Source organism: Rattus norvegicus, chromosome 11 (assembly GCF_036323735.1).
Source record: "Rattus norvegicus strain BN/NHsdMcwi chromosome 11, GRCr8, whole genome shotgun sequence".
NCBI lineage: Eukaryota > Metazoa > Chordata > Mammalia > Rodentia > Muridae > Rattus > Rattus norvegicus.
Window position 1 is genome coordinate 96,257,568 of NC_086029.1, and position 26,204 is coordinate 96,283,771.

A 26,204-nucleotide genomic window follows, 5' to 3' on the forward strand; every position below is an offset into this window, starting at 1 on the left:
CTATGTAGACCTGGCTGGCCTCAAATTTAAGATCCACCTACCTCTGCCTTCCCAGTGCCAGGATTAAAGATACCACCACACCCAGCTTTTTAGTTTCTGAGATGAGCCTCACTGTGTAGCCAAGGTTGGCTCATCTTGACCTGAAGCAGTCTACCTGCCTTGCTCTTCCAAGAGCTGGCATCACATGAGTCCCCACACTGCTAGCTGTCAGTGGTTTATGGAATTTAATAATTTTGGACTGTGGATAGCTGGGAACATTGTAAGTCAGCCCATTGTGGGGAGTGCTACCTTCTACCTCCGTTTCAGTCCCTCTTCCGCTCCCCTAGGCTGTGCGCGTCAGGGGCCACTCTAGTAAAGGAGATCTGCCCCACCTAAGACTTCTCTAGAGTCGCTTCCATGACCAGTGTTTGCTGTTTTCCTACAAGGCTGTGGCAGTAGAGTAGTGTGGCTGTCTCGGTACCCTACATACAACATGAGAGTACTCTGGCCCAAAGGACTTCTGCAGTGGGAGCTGAGTCTTGGGGCCTCCTGAGGGACCTAGAGGTTCAGAGCTTTCTTTTTTTTTTTTTTTTTTTTTTTTTCTTTTTTTGGTCTTTTTTTCGGAGCTGGGGACCGAACCCAGGGCCTTGTGCTTCCTAGGCAAGCGCTCTACCACTGAGCTAAATCCCCAGCCCCCAGAGCTTTCTATGTTATGGGCTGTAGGACAGGATTAAAGTCCAGGCTATAGGTCGGGTGATTTAACTGAATTGTGTTCCTAATACAGAGGGCCAGCTGGATGCTCCCTGAGAGCTGAAAGGGGTTTGTATCCACTCTGCTCCCCACTGTGAGGTTACATCACCGCTTATCTTACCAAAGCTGGAAGAACTCTTGGTGACCCTGTGCTGCATCTTCTGGCATAGAATGACCAACAGAACAGAAATCTGAGAGAAAATCCATCACTGTTTATGCTGTTGGAAAGTGGCTTTCAGGAGTGGGGTGGCTGCGGGGCTCTGGGTTCTGGCTATACAGAAGGAGATAGCAGCAGCCAAGGGAAGAAGGCCCCCAGTATCTCGATATCCGGAGGGGTTGAAGTTGGAGAAGAGCCTCTGGACTGGCAGCACATTGCCCAGGCCCTTGAATAGGCTTCAAAGTAGATGTAGCCTTGTCCAGTGGCTGAAGCATGCAGTGGAGTTCTTACTCAAAACACTAAGGCTGATATGCCAGGGGAAGCCAATGCAGAAGCCTACCCTGCAGCATCCTTGGAGGGCTGGTCCACCTTAAGCAGCTGCGTCCTGGCGCAGGCAGGTGGGCTTTTCTGGCGGTGAGCGTGCACCACCTTTCTAGTCAAGGCCAATGCCAGGTTGCAAGCACTTTTCACTAGGATACTAGCCTTCCAAAGGTGTGTCTCTTACACACGCCCTCAATCAAGCCTGCAGCCTGAGCAGGACGCAGAGGAACTCAGAGACTTCTAACTCTTAGTGTGTGGAGGGCTGCGAATTGGGTAAGGTTTGGATAACCATGATACCCCTACCTTATCATAGCAGTCTCCCTCACATCCCAGTGACTGCCAGGGGACCTTCAGCCTGCCCCGAGACTGTGCTTGGGGAACATGCAGGCCCAAGAGAGCTCCCGGGTTAGGGCCTGCGGCAGCATAAAACAAACAAACAAACAAATAAATAAATAGGAAGGGAGATAGAAAGAAAGAGGAAAAAAGAATATGCTTCCCGTGGTCCTGCTGATCCGGATGGTCCCGGCGCGTGCGTGCGGCGTCCCGCTACCCCGCAAAAGAGGAGTTGGCCGCCCGGCGCTCCGCCCTCGTCCCGCCCCCGCCGCGGCCCTGCCGCCGGGTCCACCTTAAGGGGCGCGCTGACATCAGCGCGCCGCCGCCGCCGCCCGTGGGGTGGGATTTCCTCCACTGCCGCTGCCGCGGATCCTGCGCCGCGTCCAGCCCGCGCGCCCGACCCCGGCCCGACCCGGCCGGCCCCGCCCGCCCGGCCCGGGGAGGGATGCGGCGGCGCGGCGCCCAGGATGCCCCGCAGCCCCGGGACGCGCCTCAAACCCGCCAAGTACATCCCGGTGGCCACGGCCGCGGCGCTGTTGGTTGGCTCCAGCACCCTCTTCTTCGTATTCACGTGAGTCGGCGCCGGGTCCAGAGCTGGTAGCAGAGAGGGACTCGAGAGGGGCGGGTGGGCGCACGGGCCCCACGGGGGCAGCGGTGGGCTAGGCGGATCAGCAGGTTGCGGCGAGGGGCTGCGTCCGGGTGCCTGGACAGGTGAATGCCTGCCTTTGAGCGTTCTAGCAGGCCCTGGGTGTGGTTACAGCCCTTCATTCCCTCAGGGCCTTGGAGGGGAACGCGTGTCACTTACAGACACCAACCTTCCTGGCGAAGGGTTGGGGGAGTAGGAGCTGTGAGCCCCCACGTCGCAGCCCGCATGTAAAATCAACTTATTTCTATGATTCTCGCGTAGGTGTGGCCTGCCCCACAGCCGTGGCTGACCACTCCAGCCTGCCCTCCCTAAGCACAACACTGAGGCTCCAGTACCTACACTTCTAGGCCTGGGGGACAAAAAGACCTCATAGGCTAGGCCACCAGTCGTGGGGAGGGAGCACTCTTGCCAGCCTGGCACTCAGCAGCTCCAGCCTCAATTTCTTGACACGGCTGGCTCATAGGTCATGGGGTTCTGGTGGTCAGTCTTGAGAATCTCTGACCACTCGTTTCTTTCTACAATTTCAAAGCCTTGACACAACTCAGGTGACCAAAGGGATGCCCATTTGTTTCCAAGTGGGACAGTCCCAGATGTAAGTGAGCCTGAGCCGCCCTTTTCACTTTGTAGAATCCTATAGCAGGCTTTGTAGGAGTCTGAATTCAGTGCCTGTTGTGGGAGGAGAGTCCTTACCTGGAGGCTGGGGTTGGGTGAGTGCCACGGCTGCAAAGAGCAGGTTTAAAAAAGGCCTGTGTGGACGGGCTTATTTCTGGCTCAGAGAGAGTCTGTGTGTTCTTGTCACTCAGATGTTGTGGACTGTGGGATAAGGAAGGGCTTGGGGAGCTAAGACTGAAGGGACACATTTTGGAAAATTCAATCTTCCAGAGGTTTGGAGTGGGTTTTGTTTCAGGGCGGGGAGGGTGTCTATGTCTTTTAACATAACTCTAAAATTAAGACATGCAATGTGGGGATAAGTTTTAAGAGGGATTAAAACCATCTCCCCCTGCTTTTCTCTCCTCAGAGGACTTACATAGTTTCAGAGGGTCCTTCTGTGGTGGTTCCTGGGAACTTGACTCAGCCTCAAGCTTTGGTCTCTGAGGTTGCTACTGTTTTCCTGGGCAGTGCTTCCTCTCTGTTCTTGAAGCTAGAGTTCTGGGGCCATGCGTGTTGGTGCTCTTGAAGTCTGGGATTCTCTTTAAGGGACAGCCACTCTGTCTTGAACTGGCTGTGCGGTTGGCATGACTTGGGTGCTGTTCAGTCGGTGTGCAAACTCATCTGCCCCTTGGGTGAGCCCATGAAGTGTGGGTATGGTTGACCTGACTGCCCCACTCAGGTGGTTCTGTTCTGCTGGACAGCTGTGCTGATTTGGGACATGCCAGTGTCCAGGCAGGTCTGGTGGCCAGCCTGGAGTAGGTGTCATTTTCAAGATAGGATCCCGATCCTCTCAGTGCCTCCTTCCCACCCTGTTTCTGGCTTAGCCCACTGATACCTCAGACACCAAGAAAGGGAAGAAGTCCCTCAGTCTACCTTTAGGGCCTATGTCAGGTTCTGGAACTTCACCTGGTATAAGTGACCCTTATATCTCCTCTGTGAGTCTGAGCTGCTTTTCTCAAGATGCCAAGGAGAACTGGATAAGTCAGGAAAGGGAAGACTGAAGGTCCAGAGACTCCTTTACAAACCAGCTCACCAGGAGGGTAGTAGGCCCAGCAGACAGTCAGGCTTCTTTCTAGAATAGGCTGGGGGTAGGCAATGTGTGGGATTTGGGGTGAACTCCCTGGAGGTAAGATGGGAGTGAGCCCCTTTCCCAGGAACCCTCCTGGGCTTTTGCTGATGTGTGTTTCTCTTTGTGGTACAGTGCCAAGCTGGGTTTGGTGCTGGGATGGGTCCAAAGGCTTCCTCCAGGCAGGCCACCCCTCAAATCCACTTTTCAAAGGGACATGGACAATGCCTGCTGGAGGGATTGCAGTCTGGTGGCCAGCCCTAGAGCTGTTAGATCATTCGGGCACCCAGGGTGGTCAAGCTGGCTCAGGTGGGCCTGAGCTCTCTGCATGGGTAGAAGCCCAGTCTGGGACAGTAGACTGTCTGGCTCTGGCCCCTGGCAGCTTTGGGGACCTGGGAAGAAGGCAGTGACTGACTGGAGCATCATGGGAGGGAGACTAGGTTTGAAAACTATGCATTCTCCTGCTAGTGACAAATTACTGTTCTTCTGAGCCTGACTCTTCCTGTCCAAATGTCTAGGGATTGGACCAGGTGGGTGTAGCTGCTTAGAACTCCAAAGTGCCTTGGGCGTCCAGGGTGAATGGCTGCTACTGTGGACCCTGGGTGCCCCACAGGCCAGTGTTAATGAAGAACTTGATTAAAGTAAAATGTCTGAGTAAAAATTTTCCATTTGACATTTGACTTTGGCAGATAATTCTGTCCCTGAAGTCACCCCCTTACTGGGTGGTGTCTCTCTGCTGGCCTACGCTGGGCTCCAGACGTCCACTTGGGTGGGGCACACAGTGATGGCTTGTGTTCCTGCCTGACTTACTGTTGCTCAGGATGCATCTTAAGACCTTGGGTGCTCGGAGCCCCAGAGCTAGGAACACATGTGGACACACACACACACACACACACACACACACACACACACCACACACATACACACACAATACTCAACACACAAACACAACACACACACACTCACACACATACTCACACACACACTCACACACAAAACACACACACACAAAACACAACACTCTCACACACACACCACTCACACACACACATACACAATACTCAATACACACATACACACACCACACACACCACACTCACACACACAACACACACACTTACACACAATACTCAACACACACTCACACACACACACAACACTCACACACACACACACACACACACACACACACATACACACACACTCACTCTCCTTAGCAGGGCTTGAGCCAACCAGGAAAGGGTCTTTAGGAATGTAGCAAGCAGAGCCTTCCTGCTCATGAAGGCCAGATGCGGGTTGAGCCCATCCGCTCCAGCTGCCCTCTGAAGGCCGCGTGGGGCTGGCCAGGTGTGTTTGGTAGGCCCAGGCAGCAGAAGATGTTCTCCACAGGCAAGCACTGAAACTAAGTGGAGGACTAAGCACACAAGTACCTAGTGCCCCTGTCTGTAACATCCGTTGGGAACGCTGGCACGTCTTCGAATGTTCTCCCGTGTCTCTGTGTCCTCACACATCCTTCAGGCTTCAGTGGTCCTCGGTGTGCTCATGTTTGCTCTGTGCTTGGGGGCAGTGGGAAGCATACAGAGGCGGAGAGCTTGCCTGAGTCCTATGGTAGTAGGCAGCTGATGTTGGTTAGAAAGCCTGGGAGGAGGGTACCACATGGTCATCTTCAAAAGTGCCCACATTCACGTCTCTGGGCATGAGCAACTCTGCAGGTATGTCTGTATGGTGTGTGTGCCAGTGTCTACATGCAAGTCTTCCTGTGTGTGCCTGTGTCTGCAACTGTTCCTTATTCACATATGTGGAATGGTTGTGCTTTCGTGTGGTTGTGAGCTGTTTGTGCTTCTCTGCCTTTCTGTGTGTGCTGTGGAGAGTAGTTGTGTGTACATGTGCTTGCGTCCATGTTTCTGCATATGTCAGTATGTGCTAGCTCCCCATGACCCTGTCTCTGCACACAGGCTTTATAACTCTAGCTGGACCTTATTCAGACCCTGGTGGGGAGGCCAGAAGGCCCCCAGCAGCACCTAGAGAGGATAGATGCTTGGCACGCATGCGTGCGCACACACACAGACACACACATACACACACACACACACACACACACACACACACACATACACACACACACACACACCTGGCCCCTGCTACATGTTTATGCAGGTGGTACTTGTTCATGCGGAAGCTGCCTAGCACCTCAGTACCATTGAGGTGTCCCACCAGTGCAGACAGCCAAACCTGGCTCAGGACTGCCCCCTTGCTCCTCAGATATCTCACTCAGGGCAGCTGTCTGGCCCATGTGGTCCTCTAAGGAGCTAGAGAGGCAATACAGAAATACTGGCTGTCCGCCTGGGAGAACACTCCAGCCCTGGGAGCTAGGCCCTTTCTACTTCATAGGCCGTGTACCCCCAAGGCTAGCCAAGTGAAAACTAGGAGGTAGCCTGTCCCCTATGCCTGCGGTCTTTAGCTTCTTGTTTATAGGAAGGATGGCTGTTGTCCTCACTTCCTCGAGGATAACCAAAGACATGGCACTTCATGTAGGATAAGGTCTTGTAAGGACTGAACCTGTCTAGCCAAGCCTGGTCTTCCCATGCTTGGCTCCCTCCACATGTCTCCCCTTTACAGCATCCCTGCGGCCCCATACTACTTCTGCAGGTGGCGCTAGGGTTTGACATTATGCTTTTGACTTTGTAGCATGGGGCCTGAATTTTCACTTTTTATTGGTGTGCAACTAGCCCCTCTCACCGGACATCACAGGGAGCTGGTGTGTTCTACCCAAGTCAGGCTGGAGGGCACCCCATCCCTAGAAGACTTGACTGCTTCACTCAGAGGTGTCTCTCCCTTACCTACTGAGTTCTTCACTGCTGGGCTGTGAATCTCATCGTAGGGTGCCACTGTAGTTCTGCTGAACAGAGTGGATTGGAGGTCACGGACATGTTTACTATGCCGTTTCTGTCAGAGATGTAGAGTGTAGAGTGAATGCTCCAGGCTGACAGGTTGGGTGTGATCTGCCCGACCCTCATGGCTGTGGCCTGTGTTGTCATGCTGTCATGTCCATGCTGGCCCTGGAAAGAGGATGGGGTATCATGGCTGGTGGCCCCATGGAGGGTGCTGCCGTGGGAAGCAGGAGCTTTAAATAGCCTCTTGCTTTCCACTAAAAATAGTTCTGCTGCCATGGAGGTGGTTGCTGGGGCGGCGGGCCTGGCTCCTGGCCAAGGCAGGCGTGGGCGCACAGTGTGGACTGTGCACTCGGGTGGTGGGTAGCTGCAGGCCCTGCAGGCGGCCACCATCATTCCATCTTGTGCTCAGGGCAACCATGAGGGAAACTCCACTAGCCTGACTCCACAAAGGACCAAACATAGGCCGGAAATTAAACCCCTATGTGTGCCCCCCCCCACCTGTCTCAGCAGCCAGTGATACAGAAGGAAACATTGTTTCCTGAGGCCAGAGGAGCTTCTTGAACATAGTGAGTGGATTTTGGTAGCCATTACAGGGTCAGGACTAGGGGTTCAAGACCCGGCATGTCTCTGTGGAGGTGATTCTGGTGAGGACCTGTGAGGGCTGAGGCAGATGTGTAAAGCCCTTACTATGAAGTACACGAATGAAGGCTTCCTGGAAAATGGAGTTGGAAGGGAAGCCTTGGCTCCAAGTGCTGTGGGATGGTGAGAGACCGGAAGGGCAGAAGTGTGTGCTTTCCCAGTGTTTCAGGTCTCCTATGCTGTCACCTAGTTAGGAATAGGGTCTCCCCAGACTAGAGCTGTGCCCTCCAGGAACAGAAAGGAAGATGGCTGAAGCGGGGTTGTGACTCTCAGCTACGTGTCAGCACAGCTCTGGCATGGCCTGAGTCAAGCTGCTGGTAGCCCACTGGCCTCTGAGTTCTCCTGTCTGGGTATGGTAGCCTGGGCAAGTTGCAGGAAGGTTGGCTTAGCTCTGTGGCCACCCCAATCCTGTGCCCTAGGCTGATAGGCCTCTCTAGTGATTTCCTCAGCTGTGAATTGTGTTCCAGACATGGCTCTAAGGTTGCCAGGGTTGGAACTAGTGCAGGGAGCTCACACCGGGCATGATGGACACAGCCAGGGAGTAGCAAGGGCTAAGATCTGCCTTGTGTGCCTGCCTGGTGGAGGTCTGATGGACCTAGACGCATACACGTGGCTGTCTCCTTCATATCCCCGGCTCTCTGTTCCATTGTCCATTGCAGGTGCCCGTGGTTGACAAGAGCTGTCTCTCCAGCTATTCCTGTCTACAATGGCATCCTCTTCCTCTTTGTCCTGGCCAACTTCAGTATGGCTACCTTCATGGACCCCGGAGTCTTCCCCCGAGGTAGGGCCCTGTATGTGGCAGCTCACCCGATCCTTGTCCCTGGAGCGTAAGTGGCTGATTTGGGGTTCTTGGTGGGTGGGCTGGGCAGGGATTAGACAGGTCTTTTCCTGCTAGGAAGCTCACCTTCCTGTACTCTTGTCACCCTCCTGGGCTCCTGATGTTCAGCGGACGAGGACGAGGACAAGGAGGATGACTTCCGGGCCCCACTGTACAAGAACGTGGATGTGCGGGGCATCCAGGTCCGCATGAAGTGGTGTGCAACATGCCACTTCTACCGTCCGCCGCGCTGCTCACACTGCAGCGTCTGCGACAACTGTGTGGAGGTGACCGCCCCCCCGCCCTTCCCCTCCTCTCCCCCGTGCCCAGGCCCTACTGCCGCCTTCCGCGCGTTCTGACAGCACTGCCCCTGCCAGGACTTTGACCACCACTGCCCCTGGGTGAACAACTGCATCGGACGCCGTAACTACCGTTACTTCTTCCTGTTCCTGCTGTCACTCAGCGCACACATGGTGGGGGTGGTGGCCTTCGGCCTGCTCTACGTGCTCAACCACTCGGAGGGGCTGGGGGCGGCCCACACCACCATCACGTATCCTTGTCTCCACGTGGCCCTCGGGAGCACATCCTGGGGGGTCGGCTCCTGGGGGGTCGGCGGGTACACGAGTCTTCCGGAAGAGTTGCCGTGCTTAGACGAGAGGGGGTCGAGAGACCTGTCACTGCAGGGGGGGAGGGGGGGTCGTCGTGTTCTTGCCTCAACTGTTGGCCTTAACAGGCCAGCATGGCTGTCATGTGTGTGGCTGGCCTTTTCTTCATTCCTGTCATCGGCCTCACTGGCTTCCACGTGGTACTGGTCACCCGGGGACGCACCACCAATGAGCAGGTGCAAACCCTGTGGGCTGGGCCTCAGGAGCCCTCACGTGATGTTGCTCAGGCAGCTGTGGGAGGAGGGACTCAGGGTGTGGGGCCATGGCTGCCCATCCCGCTGCAACACTTGCAACCCATGAACACTGCAGCCACCAGCTCAAGGCCTGGGAGTGCTATAGCTTCCCGCAAGGGCAGGCACGGATAACCTGGGTGTAGGGCACTGTTGGGTCCACTTTGCCCACACTGTCTCCCATGAAGACCACTTCTAAGGACCCACCTACCTTTGCCTGTCTCCCTGCCTGTCCTGGGTGGTCAGGCTGGCTGAGGGGACCCATGTCCACAGGTGACTGGGAAGTTCCGCGGGGGTGTGAATCCCTTCACCCGAGGCTGCTATGGGAACGTGGAGCACGTGTTATGCAGTCCCCTGGCGCCCCGGTGAGGCCCGGCCTGGGCACGGGAACAAGAGGCCTGTTCTGGGTGCGGGGTGGGCAGCCTCGGACCCTCAGCCTGGTTCCTTCTGCTCTGGCTAGGTGGGGCCGGCCCTGCCCTCGTTTGTTCTGGCCTGTCTGTCTGGCCGCTGACCTCTCTCCCCTGGCACAGGTATGTGGTGGAAGCTCCCAGGATGCCACTCTCAGTGAGCCTAAAGCCACCCTTCCTGAGGCCTGAGCTCCTGGAACGAGCTGTGCCCCTCAAGGTCAAACTCAGCGACAATGGGCTGAAAGCTGGCCGCAGCAAGGTGGGGGTCTGGACTGGAACAGTAAGGTTGTATGAGTGGACTGTGGGGTGTAGGGGTGGGGACAGGAAGAAGAGGTAGAGGGACGAGGCAAGCTTTATGCATGTGTCCAAAGCCACAGGAAGATGGGCGTTAGTGGCACACGTCTAATCCCAGCACGTGGGAGGCAGAGGCAAGTGGATCTGAGAGTTCAAGGCCAGCCTGTCTACAAAGTGAGTTCTAGGACAGCCAGGGCTACACACAGAAACCCTTTTTCAAGACTTCGCCTACCACTGCCCCCTCTTCCTTAGTCTAAGGGCAGTCTAGACCAGCTGGATGAGAAACCTCTGGACCTGGGACCTCCACTGCCCCCCAAGATGGAGGCTGGCACCTTTGGAAGAGATCTGAAGACCCCAAGACCTGGCAGTGCTGGTGAGGTGGAGGGCAGCTGAGGAAAGGGACATGGGCTGGCTTTCATGTCACTCCATGACTGTGGTCCCTCTTCTCAGAGAGTGCCCTGTCAGTACAGAGGACCAGCCCCCCAACACCTGCCATGTATAAGTTCCGGCCAGCCTTCTCCACTGCTCCCAAGACACCCTTTTGTGGACCTAGTGAGCAGGTAAGTCCAGGCTCTGCCTCTGGGAAGGATCTGCCCCCTGGTGTCCTGTCCCATTTTTGTGCTCCTGGCAGGACGCAATCCTATGAGCATGCTGAGCTGGGGTCCCTTAGAGGGGAGCAGGTGAGACCACCTTGGCCTGGCATCTCTGCGTCTGTACTGGCACTGCCCCACAGACCAGGAGGGCAGCTTCCCCCTCTAGTGGCTAGGATGTCTGGAATTCCACCATTAGTCATTCTGTAAGGCCCACGGGAACCCTCAGAAGAATTGGAGGTTTGTTGGAGAAAGCACATTTATTTTCATGAGTTAAGTACTTCTTTGTCTTTCACTGTGGAACAGTGAGCAACATGGAGCAGCCTGTGGAATGATCCAGAACCCTGAGTGTTCCCAAAGCTGCCACCCCCTAGAGATTGCCTGAGAGACTAGTTCCACACCTCTAGACCAGCTCTGTCCTGGGGGCCTCCTTCCCGTCTAGGCCATTGGGTGAGAGTGAGCCTGGGCACCTGCGGACAAGGGCCCGTCCTGGTGGCAATGTGGTATAGCCCTGCTGCCCAGCAGGGGAGCTGTGTAGACTAGGATGGGCTTTGAACACCCTGTGCCACCACCTTCCTGTGACTGACTTTACCCCACGAAGGATTTCACAAGGCTGCTTGAGTGCACCAGGGCAAGTTATTCTTAGAGGCGTGGGAATTCGAGGGGCCCGTGGCTTGGGTCTAGTCACAGAGACTAAAGAGGACCCTCTACCTGTGCTGTGACTGTGGCTGCTTTGGGTTGGAGAGGCCCAAGACCATAGACCTTGTGTCTGGAGAAGCCTACTCTGGCTTTCTACTACAAAGCCTCACTGTTGGTGGCCTTAGGGAGGGTCTGTGCAGCCTTTTAGTGATGGTGGGGTAGAAGCAGGTCCCACACCAGCTTCCCTTTGGGGGTCAATTCTGGCATCACAGTGCCAACTCTTCTGTCCCAACTTCCATCCATAGTAGGCACGGGAGGGGTCGGGTGTATGAGGAGCAGGGATGGCAGTCTCCTGTTCTTGGTGCTCTAGGGTCAGGTAAGAGGTGTGGTGTGTACAGTAGTGAGAATGCCCTGTCCTCCACAGGTCCCAGGCCCTGACTCCCTCACTCTGGCCGATGACAGCACCCACAGTCTAGACTTTGTATCAGAGCCCAGCCTGGATCTCCCAGACCATGGGCCTGGTGGTCTGCATCCTACCTACCCTCCCTCCCCACCCCTCAGTGCCACTGATGCCTTCTCAGGTGCCTTACGCTCCCTGAGTCTCAAGGCTGCCAGTCGGCGGGGTGGGGACCACATGACCTTACAGCCACTGCGCTCTGAAGGTGGGCCCCCTACACCCCACCGTGGTCTCTTTGCTCCTCACGCACTGCCCAACCGAAATGGCAGCCTGTCATACGACAGCCTACTTAACCCTGGCTCACCCAGTGGCCACGCATGCCCCACACACCCCTCTGTTGGTATGGCCGGCTACCATTCACCCTACCTGCACCCTGGGCCATCAGATCCTCCACGGCCCCCACCCCGCAGCTTCAGCCCTGTGCTGGGTCCCCGGCCTAGGGAGCCCTCTCCTGTGCGCTATGACAACCTGTCTCGGACCATCATGGCCTCTATCCAGGAGCGCAAGGACAGAGAAGAGCGTGAACGGCTGCTGCGGTCCCAGACTGACTCACTCTTTGGCGACTCTGGTGTCTATGACACACCCAGCTCCTACAGCCTGCAACAGGCCAGTGTGTTAACAGAAGGTCCCCGCGGCTCTGTGCTGCGCTATGGCTCCAGGGATGACCTCGTGGCCGGGCCTGGCTTTGGTGGTGCCCGAAATCCTGCCCTGCAGACATCATTGTCCTCACTGTCCAGCTCCATGAGTCGGGCACCTCGGACATCCTCCTCTTCCCTGCAGGCTGACCAGGCCAACAACAATGCCCCAGGACCCCGGCCTGGCAGTGGTTCACACAGGTCACCTGCCCGTCAGGGCCTGCCTTCCCCACCAGGCACCCCCCGATCGCCCTCCTACTCGGGCTCCAAGGCTGTCGCCTTCATCCACACGGACCTTCCGGACCGGCAGCCCTCACTGGCTATGCAGAGGTGGGTGCCCAGAAGTATAGATGGGTTTCCCCGTGCAGGACCTCTCATGACCCGGTTCTCCCAGCTCATCCTGGAGACCCATAGGTTTTCTGTAGGGACAGTACAAGGTAGCTGAGCCTTACCTTGCCTTCAAGGCCCCTAGTTACCCGTTTGGGAAGGTCTGGGTCCAGTATGCATGTGGGAAGACAGACTTTGCTCAGAGCCCTCCTAGAGGGTTTCACTCGGGTGTATGGACTCCTACCTTCCCAGGCATGCTGTCTCCCCCCCTGGTCTTGATACATGCTCAGCATGCTGAGACTGGGGGATATTCCTCACCACAACTCATATGGACTGAGCATGTAGCCCCAGATTAGCAGGGAGCTCCCATTCCTAAAGTAGGGAAGGGCTGGTGGGACCCAGGTACCTGGCACTAGCATCATTGTTTTGGTCTCAGGTGAGGCCTGGGAGGAAATTCTGTTTAGGCTGTGTGGCTACAAGGTTCCATAGGGCATCTCTCTGGGGAACAGTAGTTCTGGCCAGGCCGGGAAATAGGAGTGGTACCCCTCATTTTCCTGAGAAACTAGTGAAAGAGCTACGTGTCCACTACTGGATTTCCCAACTTCAATCCCAGTGGACAGGTAGAGCCTGCAACTCAGGCTAGCTGCTCTTTGGCTGATCCAACTGGGAGAGATCAGTGTACCCACAAGGGTGACAGTTCTGGAAATGTCTATCCTGTGACAGCATAATCCTAAGGACAAGGACTGCAGGGTCCAGGACACAGGGCTCCAGTCCACATCTACACGTGTCCTATCGCCCACCGTCCTGTGTTCACTGTGTGTGCATGTGTGTGTATGTGCTTGTTTTGATGCAGGGATCACCCTCAGCTGAAGACCCCCCCAAGTAAGCTTAACGGTCAGTCCCCGGGCATGGCCCGGCTGGGGCCTGCTGCCAGCCCCATGGGGCCCAACGCCAGCCCTGCCCGGCACACGCTGGTTAAGAAGGTGTCCGGCGTGGGTGGGACTACGTACGAAATCTCGGTGTGAGAACTGACCACTACTCATCTGCTGTGATTCCACGGGGACCAGGACCCCCACAGCAGCTCCCCAACCCTATCAAGTTCTCTGCCCCAGGGAGGAGGCTACCCAAGCCTGCTGTGGACACGTCAACAGGAAAGAAAGCCTTGCCTCCACAAGCTTGTGCTCCGGCCTCAGCCTGTTCATCTACTTATCTAGTACTCACAGGGCAGACGGATCCAAGGCTGTGAGCTGTGATGGGGACCTGGACTGCCTGTCATCAGCCAAGCTCAGCCCTGCACCCTCTTGCCCTCATCCCCTAAGGCCAGTCCCCAACAGTCCCGTGGGCCTGCCCACTCCTGTCTGGATGGGTTGCTCAGCCCTGTTCTCCAGCTGCTCCTAATTCATGGCCTTTCACTGACAAAGCTGGTCGCTTGTTGCTTGGCAAGGCCTATGCTTTGCAGGGGGCGTAACCCTGGCCTGCTCTGGGTTGGGATGGATGGATGAACAGATGGACAGATAATCCAGCTGTAGCAGGTCCCAGCTCCCTCTGTTCCTGTCTTGCCTGGCTGGTGGGTTCATGTCCCTATGTCTGTATGCTGTGCTACCGTCCCATGTCTGATGTTAGTGCTTGGCTGCCACTGCTCTTTCATCAAAGCCTTAACTTCTGCTTTATGCTCTTGTGGGAGGTGATGGGGGGTGGGGTAGGCCAGAGCAGAAAGGGGGCCAGATGCTGCCCCAGGGACCAGCGGGGCCTAGAGCCCCCCCCCCCTCAGGCCTTCCCTGCCAAGCTGGAGAGTCCTCACCCCAAAGCATACCGAGTTCCCAGCACTGGCTTGGCCAGCGCAGCTGGAAAGCACATCAGGGAGGGGTCAGTTCTTCCCCTGGCGTCAGGGACCTGAGTAAGCACATGGCAGCGTCTGCTTGCATTGTGTCTGTTTTATGTTTTTATATTTACATCTATATATCTATAATTTTATTAAAAAAAAGGAAAAATCATTTTGATCCTTTCCTTGGGCAAGGCTATGACTGTGGGTGCAGGGAAGGGTCTCAGGAAAAGGGTTGGCCAACTGGTACAGGGTAGCACATTCCTCTTGGACATTTCTGCTGACGTGCCAAGTCAGGCCTAGTTGGTAATGGGCCTTCTGCTGGTGAGTTGCAAAGGTCTCTTACTCCCTGGCTGTCATGCTGGACAACAGGGTGTTTGGTGAAAGGCTAGGACCTCAGCTGCCTCCTGGGACTCTGAGGCACCAAAGGGCATCATAGGGCAGGTACAATCAATGGAGGCTGCACATGAGGGCAACGCCTGGCTGAGAACCCCACAGAAACTACTGTACTTGAGAATGCCCTCTTCCCTGCTGTATGCCAAGGGAGGAATTAGTTCAGAAAGCCACATTTTTCTGAGCTAGTGCTCAGAGCAGAGCTGGAGAAGGCTAGGCTAGGTTCAGAGTTTCAGGGAGGGGAGGTGTCCAGAGCCTGGGTAGGGGGGGCCCTTAGATGTACCCCCTGCTGACTTCCACCTTTCTGCTTCTCTCTCATGGATATCGGCCAACAGGGGGCGCATTGGCAGCTGTAGCCGTGGATGGGGGTGGCGTGGTCCGCCTAGGGGGACTCCTGGCCTACACCTGTGCCACCTTGGCCATCCTGAGGATCACCCGCCGCTGCGGGCCCCCTGGAGCGTGGCTGCTGGGGCAGCCCCCCGTGGGACCATCTGTCGGCTACATTCTGCTGCATCCAGCCTTTTCCCCAGCCTCTCAGGTCCCTAACAGGACACTAGTAGGTGGCTCTAGGGCCATGGACAATCTTCTGGGGACCCAGAAGACCAGGCTACTGTAGAACTTTGGAGTCTGGCTGGATGATACATCGGTAGCCTGGGGATCCCTGCCCCATACCCTGTCAACCAGCCACATCTTGACTGATGAGTCTGTCAGGGCCCAGGACCCTGGCTCCAGGTGACCTCAGGAAGTCCCCCCACCTGCTGCAGGGGTCCAGTGCCCCAGTGGGGGTGGCCTCAGAGATACTGGGAACCAGCATGACCTTCACCCCAACCTCCTTACCCCTTCCAAGCACTTTAAGCCACTTCCTCTAGGGAGCCCAGGCCTCTGTGGATTGGGCTGGGGTGGGGGTCTCAGGTCACCGCAGGTTACTGCACTCCTTCACTCCACCCCAGACCCCTGAACAGATGCCTTAATGTCCTGGAGCTGCCAGCCAGCCTGGTGCACTGAACCTGGTCCACCCTTCTCTGCCTCTTGCCTGCTCTGTCCCCAACGGGTTGTCTCTCTGCATCCAAGGGTGATACCTCCGGGAATACCCTAGCCTGGGGGCCTGGATGCCTCCGGGAGGAGTCAGAACAGAACCCGCCCCCCGCCAACTCCTTTTTTTACACAGGAGCCATGTCCTGGGGCCCACGTCTGGGCGACAGTTCTGTCTCTCCCATCTGGGGCAGATCCACAAACTGTTTTCTGTTCTACAGGATTTCCCTCCTTCAACTTCCCTAATAAATTTTTTTTTTTTGTGTTCACACCCACAGCGCTGCCCTGCAAGGTAGGTCCCCTGATTTTAGCCTTGGACAATACAGGAGGCTGAGTTAGACAGGGACTGAGTTGAGGAGTCGAGAGCCCCTGCAGAGTTGACAAGGTAGCAATGGGTCAGCAGATTCAGGGCTCTGATTTCCGTGGTCCCTGGGTGAGTCTGGTCCAGGAGAGCAATGAGGACCTCCTAACTCCCCAGCTGTAACTAGGGAAGACCACCTGCCATGTCCTCAAACTCCAGGAGGCCTTTGTGGAGGAATACACTTGGGAGAACATAGGAGCCAGCACTGGGATCTGAGGCAGGGGCACCACCAAGCAAACCCCTACTGCCAGGGTGCTTCACAAAGTTCCCAAACCTTTGGCCCACAAAGTCCCGGTTTCCATGGAAACAAGCTTACATGCAAAGTGTGTCATGACTGTATATCCAGCTGCAGGCCCAGCCCTCAGGACTAGCCCTTCCTCCACCCTTCTCTGCAGCTTCTGGTAGGGGCCATGTGCCACAGTGCTGTAGGCAAGGACCAGTAAGGCCCCTGAGCCCCTGGGGTAGCACCAGCCACCTGGCCTCCTTGCTGGGGCCACTGGGCTTCTGTTCTAGAAAGGCAGGAAGTCGTCCACCTCCAGGCGTAAGAAGGGACCCAGTAAGGCCCTGAGCTTCCAGACGTTGGCTCGGCTCAGCAGGGGTGGCACCAGCCCCTCGAAGGGTGTGGGGTCCACCACGTACACGTAGGCCGCTGTGCAGGCCAGCAGAGCACCCAGCAGCAGCCTCAAGGCCAGCAGCCTGCAGGCAGTGGCAATTAAGGGGTAGGGAAAGCCCATGGGGATGATCCTGGGGAACTGGGCTCTGCCCCGAAGTGACCTACCAGAGGTGGCCCTTTAGGCCCTCCGAACATCCCAGCTGTGGCCTGCCTTTCTGTCAGGGAGGGGGCTGGGTCAGAGCCTGTCCTCAGCACCTTGGGGACCCTGGGGGAGGGCGGGTCCCTAGCCCTGAGGTACCCACGCTAAACAGACTCCATTGTAGGGCCAACCCAGCTGTGCCTGTTTCCCTCCCCTTCCCAGGGATAATCATCTGTTGCAACCACTGGGCTCTAGCTCTGAGACCTGGTCCCTGGAGTCCGTTCCTCAGAACCTCCCTAGCACTACCCCGGTTGGGGACTCTGGAATCAGCAGACGGGTGAGGACTTACCTCCATCATTTGCTGCTGCTTCCTGGCCTGAGTGCGGCACTGGGCCCTCTCCCTAGGGGAAGCACACGGTCAGGACCATGCAGCCCTTGCCCCCAGCCTGGCACTGCCCCTTTTGTGGGACTGAAGATCAGAGAAGGGTCCACCCCATCCCAACCTGGCTCAGCCCGGGGTCCCCGCATCACCCCAGAATCTCCAGCTGAATGTCCTCCATCTGTTCTAGTACACCTCGGATGTCCTTCTTGAGGTTCTAGGAGGCAGAGGACGTGAAGCCAGTCCTCTGGCCCATCACTGTGCCATACCCACTGGCTCTCATGGCCACCATCGCTACCATGGCCCTTTGACGACCTACCAGGAGCCCGGTGGCCTGGTTGTTCAGAGCCATGTGTACCTCGGCCACACCGTCCCACACCTGGGGGCAGGGAATTGGGGCCTGCATCACGTCCAAGGAGCAGGATAGAGTAGGGGCTCCCTCCCACCACAGGCCAAACGGGCACCTCAGTAATGGCCATCTTCTTCCTCTCAAAGGACAATCGGATCTGTTGCAGCTCACTCTGGGTGGGAAGGAGGAGTGTGGGCGCAGGAACCTGCTCTCTGCTCCCCAGGCCAAACCCCTCTCCCCAGGGCCCACCTGGGACTGCCGCACAAAAGACTCTTTCCCTGGGCAGAGCTCCTGCTGCCTTAACAGCTGCACAGGTGCCCTGTCTTCCAGGAGCCGTGTCCTGGCTGACTCGGGGGACTGTGGGAGAGCCCCTGGGTCAGGCCCAAGGCTGTGGACCGCTGGAGGTGCCGCTGCATGGGTCCGGGACCGCGTGTTCCCGCTTACCCAGGCCAGCGCTGTACAGCTTGAGTGCTCAGAACATAGAGGCAGGAACTGCTGCCCTGGCCCCAGGAGGGCCCCCAGCTGCTCCCGAAGGTCCTGGTTCTGCCTTTTCTGGGGGAGGGGCCAGAAAGACGGGGGGGGGGGTGTCACCTGTTCTGGTTGCTTCTCTGGCAGGAAGCTGAAGCAGATGGGCTAGGGCAGGAACTCAAAGGAGCAGCTGGTGCCCATTGGCCTATGGGATGCACTCACCAGACTGTGGTTCTCCTGCTCCAGCTGCAGAAAGGATTGCTGTGCAGACTCTAGTGTCCCGCCCTGAAGCTGTGTGGGAGCTTGTCTGGATGAAGCCGTGGCCCTTCCTCTGGGAGGCAGGGTTGGGCATGGGCAGGGCCTGGGTCCTGAGGTGGGGGGTGCTGTCTGCCTGGGTGGCCCCTGCTCATGCCCTGGATGTAGGGGCCAGTCCCACTCTACCTCAACCTCTTCTTGTCTGGCGCCTGCTGGCTCTCGAGCTCTCTGTCGTGGAATCTCTCCTTCACTTGACAGAAACATCCCAGGGGCTTCTCCTCTCATTCTGGGTCCCCCGCTCCCTGTCCCTGGAGCTGGGAAAGGTCTGGAAGACTCTAATGACTGAGTGGACTGAAGGGGGACCAGACAGGGCCACCTTACAAATCCCTGACAGGGCTGATTCAGGCATCCTCCATGGTTGTTTGAAACTGGGGCTGGGGGATGCTGGGTGTGAGAGTGTCCACAGGGTCCCAGGGGTTCTGGCCCCTCCATCGGTCCCTGTGACCCGTCCTGACCCCAGGTCCAGGCTCTGGCCTGGCTAACCTGCCACTCTCTTTGAAGGCACTTTGGATGTCACTCTGGCTCACAAGTCTACCTAGGTGACAGTCACAAAGGCCTGGGTACAGACAGGGAGGTCACAATGGGCTGGGGTTAGGACTGGGGCAGAAGGGAGGAGAGTGGGAGGAGAGTCCTGCCTCTGCCCAGTTCTCACTGGCCCTGAAGCCCTGCCACTGTCTTTTTCTCTCTCCATGTGGAGGAATGTTCATGGTGCCCATTCATTCTCAGAAGGCTGGCTCTGGAAAAAGCTGAGTGGGCCCTGGGAGAAATCGCATGTGGCAAGAATGGCAGCTATCCCCCACTCCAGGTTCAAGCCCCTGTGCTATGTGTCCCTGTCAGGATCTAGCAGAGTAAAAGTGGCCAGCCAAGATCCCTGAGGCTCCAGCCCTTAGATTACGCTCAAGACCAGTCAAGTTGCCAACGACCTGCTTCTGAGCCAAGCTCGTATCCAAGAGTCGGGACAGGACACATGAGGCTAGAGGCATCTAACTGGGACTTGGTCTAGCATATCAGTCTGAGGATGTTCTCTGCTGCCACTCCAGTGAGCTTGAGCTCCCTCTCGGACCCCAGAGCACATGTCCTGCTGCTTACAGTTCTGGATTCTCGGGCCAAGTTACACGCTTTATTTATACGCAGTGCCATCTAGGGTCTTTTGCATACAAGGTAAACATCTCTTCTCTGAGCTTCTGCCTGGCTGTGTTGTTCTCTATTTTAATAGTTAATGTATTTTTACTCCCCCCCGCCGTGTGTGTGTGTGTGTGTGTGTGTGTGTGTGTGTGTGTGTGTGTAGGTGTGTGAAGTCAGCACTGGATCCCGTGAAGCTGCAGTTATAGGTGGTTGTGAGCCCCCTGCTGTGGGTCCTGGGAACTCCTGGACTCTGCTCATCTGCAAGGGCAGCAACTGCTTTCAATGCTAAGCCATCTCTGCACCCCCATTGACGTCCCAATTTGGGGTACAATATTTCACTGATGAAATCTCTTCTGCTTTCCCCGCTTGTTTGAAACTCCCAGGTAGATGCTGGGTCACTTCTCTGTGGCTTGGATATTTGTATGTGAATTCCTTTAAGTCCCAACTCTCTCTCTTCCTTTAAAACAAATCATTTATTCTGTGGGCATGTAATTTATTTCTATTTTATGTGTATGTGTGTTTTGCCTGCTTTCATGTTTACCGCATGCATGCCTTGTGTCCATTGAGCTGGAAGAGACTGTCAGATGAGTTTGAGACAAAGTCTCTCACTGGGACCTGGGGCATTCTGATTAAAGCAGGATAGCTGGCCAGTCAGCCCTGGATAAATGTGCACTGGAACTGGGACTGGGACTGTGAGCCATCACCCCTCCTGGCTTTTTACAGAGCTTCCAGGGATCAGACTCAGGTCCTCAGGCTTCTCTGGCAAGTGTTTTGCTGCTGACCAAGCTGTCTTAGCCCTTCTCTCTCACTTTATACACAGCCTTGTGCCATTCAGTGACAGGGTGCATTCTGAAGAATTTGCCAGTAGGTGATTTGGCATTCGAAAGCACACATGTGTAAGCCTGGATGGTGTCATATCCTACACAGCAGGGCCACATGGAACCTGGGTGTGAAGAACCCGCTTGCCCCTTGGTTGCTGAGTGGAGCAGTGTAAGACTGAGGAAGACTGTGTGTCCCTGAGAGGTACAAAGCACAAGATGGCAGAGAACTACCACAGCTTCTCTCTGCTGCCTTTTACAGTAAAGCCTTTTAAAAACACAGACACAAAGAGCACACTAAAGTAACAAAGTGTCCTATCGTAAACGTGTTAGCCGTCAATGCAGGCATTTATTGTCATTCTGCAGTACTGGGCTCTGTACCTTGCACGTTCTGCGCCGTCTCCCGTTGACCATGCAGTGGTGTGGTCTTGCCATTCCTAGTACAAACATGAGGGATATGTTCTGTCACGATGCCAACAGCATAATTAGTTGATGTGAGTTTCTAATTACCAACATTTTCTTAGCGGTGACGGGGATGACACCCAGGGCTTTGCACATGACAAGCAGGCATCTACCACTGATTTATACTTCCAGTCCTTGCCATTAAATATTCTGTGTGTCTGTCTGTCTGAGCAATCTTGATCACAGCTTCCCCTCCCACTCCCTCCGTCCTGTTGTGCATACTTAAGGAACCGCATACTGCCTATAATTGACCAAAGGGTTATGTAACACATAATGTTTGACAACTTTGAATCTCACTGGTCACAGTTTTAACCACTGAGGGTCACTGTGAGTCCCTTGATGCCTCTTCTTTCTCAGGGTCCCCTGTTCTCTTTTCCGGATGCATTGGTTTGGGGGAGAATAAGACCCTTTGCTGCTGATGTTTTCTCTCCTCCCTTATGGTTCTTTGATTCTGTTTACCTTTATTCTTGGTCTTGAGAGTCCCCAGAAGACACTCTTCTAACAAAACCTGCTTTTTTCTACCTCTGTGAAGGAGTTCAGAAAGCTAACAGGTATTTTTTTTTCTTTTTTCTTTTTTCTTTTTTCTTTTTTTTTCGGAGCTGGGGACCGAACCCAAGGCCTTGCGCTTGCTAGGCAAGCCCTCTACCACTGAGCTAAATCCCCAACCCCAACAGGTATTTTTTCTGTTAAACGGTAGAGATGGTCGAGGTCTAGGAAGGAGGCCTCTTGCCACTCATCTCTGCTCCCACTCTGATATCTGATGAGACCTAGGGAGTGGGCCAAGTTCTGGTGACAGCTGCCATGATCAGTACTGGAGTACAAGCTTGCCCAGTCAGTCCCTGCTTCCCAGGCGGCTGTATCCCTGAGTTAGCCGTGTCCAACTTTCAGTTTGTTTAAGGCCCTTATGATTGATAGCCCCTCTCCTGTTGTCTTGCAGACCTGGAATAGATACCCATCAGGGGACACTGAAACCTGTGGCAGAAGAGCTGGTGTGCGCTACAGTGAGAGCTCAGGTGGGGCCCAGCTGGCACACAAGCTGGAGTTCTACGTTTTTCCAGGATGGGATGTGTCTATACACTCACAGTACAGACAGAGGCTTGCAATCACACAATAGGAAGGGCCTGACATTGCCTCAGCGTGTCCTAAACTCTCAGAAGCTGCCTACTCAGGTCCCTGGAGGGTCTCCTAAGCCCTCTGCCTGTTTGCTCCTCTCTGGGGTTTCATGGTTACCAGGGTATGATCATCTCAGAGCCCAGGAGTGCCCTTGGATGGCATTTGCTATGAGGTGACTGGTATGAAGGAGTAGCTGACATTGGTGGTAGTGGTGTCTTCATCCTATATTCTGAGTCTGCAGGCTTGGTAAGAGCCCAGTAGACACTCAGGATGTTGTCCTGTCAGTGCCGCACAAAGGCTGTAGGCTAGGGTCCTCAGGTTGGGCCACACTTGCTGAGCAGCCATGGGAGGACTGAGGGTGTTCAGGTGCTCATATGTTCTGAGACCTCAGGTGCCCATCTTACCCCGGAACCCGATGTTCTCTGGTCACCTTACCTTTGCTTGGGTGGTGCCCTATCTGGAAGGCTGGTTTCTCTCAGACAGCCCCGAAGACGCCTCCCCTTTCTCCATGGTCCTTGTATGGTCTTGAGCTCCACAGTGTCCTGAGAGGTGAGGGAGTCTAGTAGGAGAGGAGAGCCCTGGGTCCGCAGCGTAGCCGGCTCTGCCTTGAGCAGGAGCTGTTGCTAGTGTTAAATGTCCTACAAATCAGGGAGGGTGTTGGGTCAGGGTGAGGGTCCGTGTGAAGCCCCAGCTTCATGCAGAAGGGCTGAGTCTGCACTGGGTGGGGCCCTGAAATGATGCAGACTCACAGACACACAGAGAGTGTGGGACACTAGAGTGTGCTGTGAGGAGCTAGAGTGGCCCTAGCCCCTGTTGCTAGGCAGCATATTTCCCTGGACACCAGTTGCCATGGCAGCCGCTTCCTGCCCATGTTGCCATGACACCCAGATGGCCTTGAGCTTGGAGTGGTGGTAAGGGGTTAGCTAACCAGACACACTCACCACCACCCCCCTTGCTGGTGCTTAGGGGATGCTGAGGAGACAAGAGGGGAGAATGGGCTATGCTGTCTAGAGCGTCTTGCCTACAGCTGGCCTGAGATGAAGTCAGGGGCCATATGAGCAGATTAGCCTCTACTCACTGTGGCCTTGAAACTCACTGACACATCCTTATTTCAGGGCCTGAGTAGAGCTCAGAGTCATAGAGTCAGCCACACCCATTTCTGTGTTTTTAACTTGGGCTTCTGGACCTTACCCACCCAGTCTGTTCTCTCCACTTGCAGCCCTAAAGCACTCTGCACAGGACTAGAGGATCCTATGGCCCCTGGATGAATGTGCCTGGGGTTTTGCAGGCATTCCTGGAGCAGCCTTGGATTACTCTGTCACATGGGTCTCTGCCAGTCCTTTCATCTCCTTCCCCAGACCTTGGGTGTGGCCTGGGCATGAACTCTCCTTTGCTCTGGTAGCAAGGAAGGTGACACTTGGCTCTGAGTCATGGCCTGGGACCTTCCAGGTGTCCTTAGGCTCATAGCCAGAGAGGCAGCTGAGGGATGAAGTGGTCTGTGTGACCAAGTCACCCCAGGGCCACAAGGTAGGGGCTGCTAGGCCTCTGTCCTGGCAAAGCAGACATGTGCTGCTGAAAACTGTGTGGCCTTCGTGGCCCTTCCCCAGTCTTCAGAGAGTGGGGGTGCAGAGCAAACTGAGGACTGGGCAGTGGGACCACACTGCTAGCTTCATGCTTGTGCACGTCAGGATTGTGGAAGGCTAATACAGGCTCCTCCAAGGCTGCTCCAGGAATGCCTGCAAAACCCCATGAGTTTGAGGTCAACCTGGGACACACAGTGAGATCCTGTCTCCATGTCTTAGCCCCAAAGAAAGCACTAGGTGCCTGAGGTCTTCTGGGAATCCCCAGTTCCGGAGGTTAAAGCTCCAGGAGGGAAGGTACGCCCATGGGGTGCCCAGTACTAGACATGGCCTCTGTGTTCCCAGAATGTATGTTATGACAGGCTGTTTGCCCCTCTCTTCTGTGGTCACTCTCCGGAAGCCACTGCTCACATTTTTAACTTTAATAATCAGAAAGGTAATATGAGTGCTCAAGACATCCCTGGTGGAAGACACAGTCCCAGTGGATAACCATCATTCCAGGATGCTGGAGGCTCTGAGGCCTTACACTGGGAGCACCATGCTCCTGTGCTCCAAGAGGTTGCTGGGTGTGAGCACCTCTGCCCAAACCGAAGCCCCCTCTCCTTTCTTAGGAGTCAGATCTCTTCTCTTGTTACTTCCAGCCAGACAGTGGTGCCAAGAAAGTTCCAGGCTATAAACTCCAAAGGCCTATTTCTGTATCCCGATGACACAAAGACCCTCAGGTTAAAGTGGGACTGTGAGAAATGAGGGCTCACTTTAAGCTGCCAAAAGCTGACTGACCTCTGGTCCGATGCTAATGGCAGGCAGAGCAGGAGTAGGCTGCAGTTCTTAGACTTGCCACCAGATGGCGCCTCAACCCTGCACCAGGCACAGATGCTTGGGATCCAGCATCCAGAGCAGACAGGCTAGGAAGAAATTGCAGAGTCCACCAGGCTGAAACTTGTGCCAAGGAAGGGACAGAGCAGGCACAAAGCATCCACCCCGACTTGGATCTGTGGTTTCCACGAGGAGTAGCCATGCGATCACGAGGTTTGAGGATGCGCCTTTCCCTACTGCTTAGCACAGTGAGATCCTGTCTTCATGTCTGACCCCCCGCAAAGACCCCTGCACAAGGTGGGCTGGGTTCTTGTGGTCTTCTGGGAATTCACAATTGCAGAGATTAAAGCTCTGGGAGGAAGGCAGAGTTTGAAGCAAATTATCCCAGACGTCCCCAGCACTGTGCAGTGGTATTCCATGTGTCCCGTGAGCAGCACTGGATTGACTTCCGTCTGTCACAGGGTATCACAGCTAGGATAGGGAGCCCCACAGCTATGTGATCAGGGCAGGTCAGGGTGGTCCCAGCCAGATCCTGGACACATTGGCTGAGAGTAGCCCAGGGGCTCCAAGCTGTTCTCCTCTAGGAGGGTGGGGATGACCTGCCAGGTGACAGGCACCCAGTGCTGGGACTCTGCCTTTGGTCTGGTAGAGAACCTAGAGGCTGGACCTGGAGAGAGCCCATAGAGCTCAAAGCTGTGTCTTGCAAGGCCTCAAGGCATATACACGTTTACATGTGGGCTGGGACAGGCCTTTGTGGAGGAGATTTAGTGTAGAGCCCAGAGCCCAGCCTACCATTTTCCTGTCCTTTATTAGGACTTTCAGCCTTGACCCTCTCAGCCCAGGTGACCAGGCCTTGGCTGATGTCCTCAGGCTCTGGGTGAGGCTCTGCCCCAATCCACAGGGCAACACCAAAAGTGTAGCCCTTCTGGGATGGAGTGGAAGTGTAAGGTAAGACCACCTTTATCTCTAAGTAGACTGTCCCTGTCATCCACAGACTCTAGTATATGTGTGCCCTATGATGTGGTGCTGTCTTGGCTCCTCATCCCAACATGGTGCCAGTGACAGGAAGTTGACAGGCTGCATGCTGTCGTCTGACCATGAGACTCCTTCAGAGCCTCCAGGTGAGCCTTTGGGTGACAGAGCCTTGTCAAAATCAGGAAGACCTGAGTAAAGAGAGGGTGATGGAGAGGAGGCACACCCAGCCCCTCAGAGTGCTGCCTGAATGGTAGCTCCCTGTTGCACTTCCCACCTTTTCCACCAGAGGGCGCTACCTAACCCCACCCCCACCCCCCGCCCCGCCCCAGGCGCCCACTATATAAGGAAGCACAGCTTTCCTGGCTAGAGTCCCACGCTCCTGGTGCATCTAGCCTTTGAGGGTCTGTCTCGATGGCCAAGATGGGAGACTGTTCTCTAAGCCACCTTTCCTCCCGTCTAGATAGCAAATCGTCTGTCCGTGCTGTGGCCCTCGCCTCCTCTCTTGCCTCTGGGGGGCTTCTCTTTATGCGTCCCTGTTTAAAGCTGGTTCTGTTGAGCAAGGCTGGCAAGTGGATGAAATGTATCCCTGAGTCTGGAGCCTGTAGCCTCTCTTCCCTCAGCCAGCAAGAGTCATGTGAGTGTATGTGCCAGCCCAGTACCCACCACTGCTGCGGGCCGTCTCAGCAATCCCACAGACTTTTCTTCCATCCGCTAAGCACCCACTTCCTCACCTCCACTCAGTCCACCGGCCCTCTCTGAGAGGGAGCACTCCACCCAGTCCACCTGTCCTCTCTGAGTGGGAGCACCCCACCCAGTCCACCTGTCCTCTCTGAGTGGGAGCACCTCACCCAGTCCACCTGTCCTCTCTGAGAGGGAGCACCCCACCCAGTCCACCGGCCCTCTCTGAGTGGGAGCACCTCACCCAGTCCACCGGCCCTCTCTGAGTG

The 26,204-nt window shown here is 55.6% G+C and overlaps 2 protein-coding genes and 1 long non-coding RNA gene across 13 annotated transcripts; 2 read left to right on the top strand and 1 right to left on the bottom strand.

Moving 5' to 3' along the window:
- The first annotated feature begins 1,815 nt into the window (after window positions 1–1,815).
- On the top strand, window positions 1,816–16,021 carry Zdhhc8 (zinc finger DHHC-type palmitoyltransferase 8). 4 transcript variants are annotated; one of them, XM_006248610.5, is made up of 11 exons: window positions 1,816–2,111; window positions 8,096–8,217; window positions 8,383–8,540; window positions 8,631–8,803; window positions 8,992–9,094; window positions 9,422–9,513; window positions 9,679–9,814; window positions 10,102–10,222; window positions 10,300–10,409; window positions 11,503–12,500; window positions 15,048–16,021. In XM_006248610.5, the coding sequence occupies exons 1-11, from the start codon at window positions 2,008–2,010 to the stop codon at window positions 15,256–15,258; spliced, it is 2,328 nt and encodes a 775-aa protein (XP_006248672.1). In that variant the 5' UTR covers window positions 1,816–2,007; the 3' UTR covers window positions 15,259–16,021. The 4 variants fall into 4 exon arrangements, with proteins under 4 accessions (XP_006248672.1, XP_038944196.1, NP_001034110.1 ...); NM_001039021.3 differs by lacking the exon at window positions 15,048–16,021 and adding an exon at window positions 13,351–14,491 and having other exon boundaries at window positions 1,882–2,111; XM_039088268.2 differs by lacking the exon at window positions 9,422–9,513 and having other exon boundaries at window positions 8,987–9,094.
- A 26-nt stretch (window positions 16,022–16,047) lies between these two features.
- Window positions 16,048–18,929, bottom strand: Ccdc188 (coiled-coil domain containing 188). Of its 6 annotated transcripts, XM_039088984.2 has the most exons (9): window positions 18,276–18,929; window positions 18,030–18,137; window positions 17,835–17,942; window positions 17,701–17,757; window positions 17,556–17,615; window positions 17,389–17,453; window positions 17,207–17,258; window positions 16,884–16,933; window positions 16,425–16,801 (listed from the first exon to the last, which is right to left on the bottom strand). In XM_039088984.2, exons 1-9 carry the CDS (start codon window positions 18,798–18,800, stop codon window positions 16,615–16,617), a joined length of 1,212 nt encoding a protein of 403 aa, XP_038944912.1. In that variant the 5' UTR covers window positions 18,801–18,929; the 3' UTR covers window positions 16,425–16,614. The 6 variants fall into 6 exon arrangements, 4 of the variants coding, with proteins under 4 accessions (XP_063126951.1, XP_063126950.1, XP_038944912.1 ...); XM_063270880.1 differs by lacking the exon at window positions 16,884–16,933 and having other exon boundaries at window positions 16,152–16,801; XM_063270882.1 differs by lacking the exon at window positions 17,835–17,942.
- A 460-nt stretch (window positions 18,930–19,389) lies between these two features.
- LOC102555338 (uncharacterized) lies at window positions 19,390–25,847 on the top strand. Of its 3 annotated transcripts, XR_595174.4 has the most exons (5): window positions 19,390–19,529; window positions 21,711–21,786; window positions 24,108–24,579; window positions 25,277–25,403; window positions 25,718–25,847. It is a non-coding gene; the product is annotated as an uncharacterized LOC102555338 (long non-coding RNA). The 3 variants fall into 3 exon arrangements; XR_005491496.2 differs by having other exon boundaries at window positions 21,711–24,579; XR_005491497.2 differs by lacking the exon at window positions 24,108–24,579.
- The last annotated feature ends 357 nt before the right edge of the window (window positions 25,848–26,204 follow it).

Excerpts from the sequence above, each read along its gene's own strand:
- Zdhhc8 (XM_006248610.5), top strand. The coding sequence starts at position 2,008 with ATGCCCCGCAGCCCCGGGACGCGCCTCAAACCCGCCAAGTACATCCCG. Across the intron at positions 8,541-8,630 it reads TCTGCGACAACTGTGTGGAG|GACTTTGACCACCACTGCCC; the intron begins GTGACCGCCCCC and ends TGCCCCTGCCAG. Across the intron at positions 10,223-10,299 it reads CCCAAGACCTGGCAGTGCTG|AGAGTGCCCTGTCAGTACAG; the intron begins GTGAGGTGGAGG and ends CCCTCTTCTCAG.
- Ccdc188 (XM_063270880.1), bottom strand. The coding sequence starts at position 18,800 with ATGGAGGGGCCAGAACCCCTGGGACCCTGTGGACACTCTCACACCCAG. Across the intron at positions 17,943-18,029 it reads GCTGTACAGCGCTGGCCTGG|TCCCCCGAGTCAGCCAGGAC; the intron begins GTAAGCGGGAAC and ends GCTCTCCCACAG. Across the intron at positions 17,259-17,388 it reads ATTCAGCTGGAGATTCTGGG|GGAGAGGGCCCAGTGCCGCA; the intron begins GTGATGCGGGGA and ends TGCTTCCCCTAG.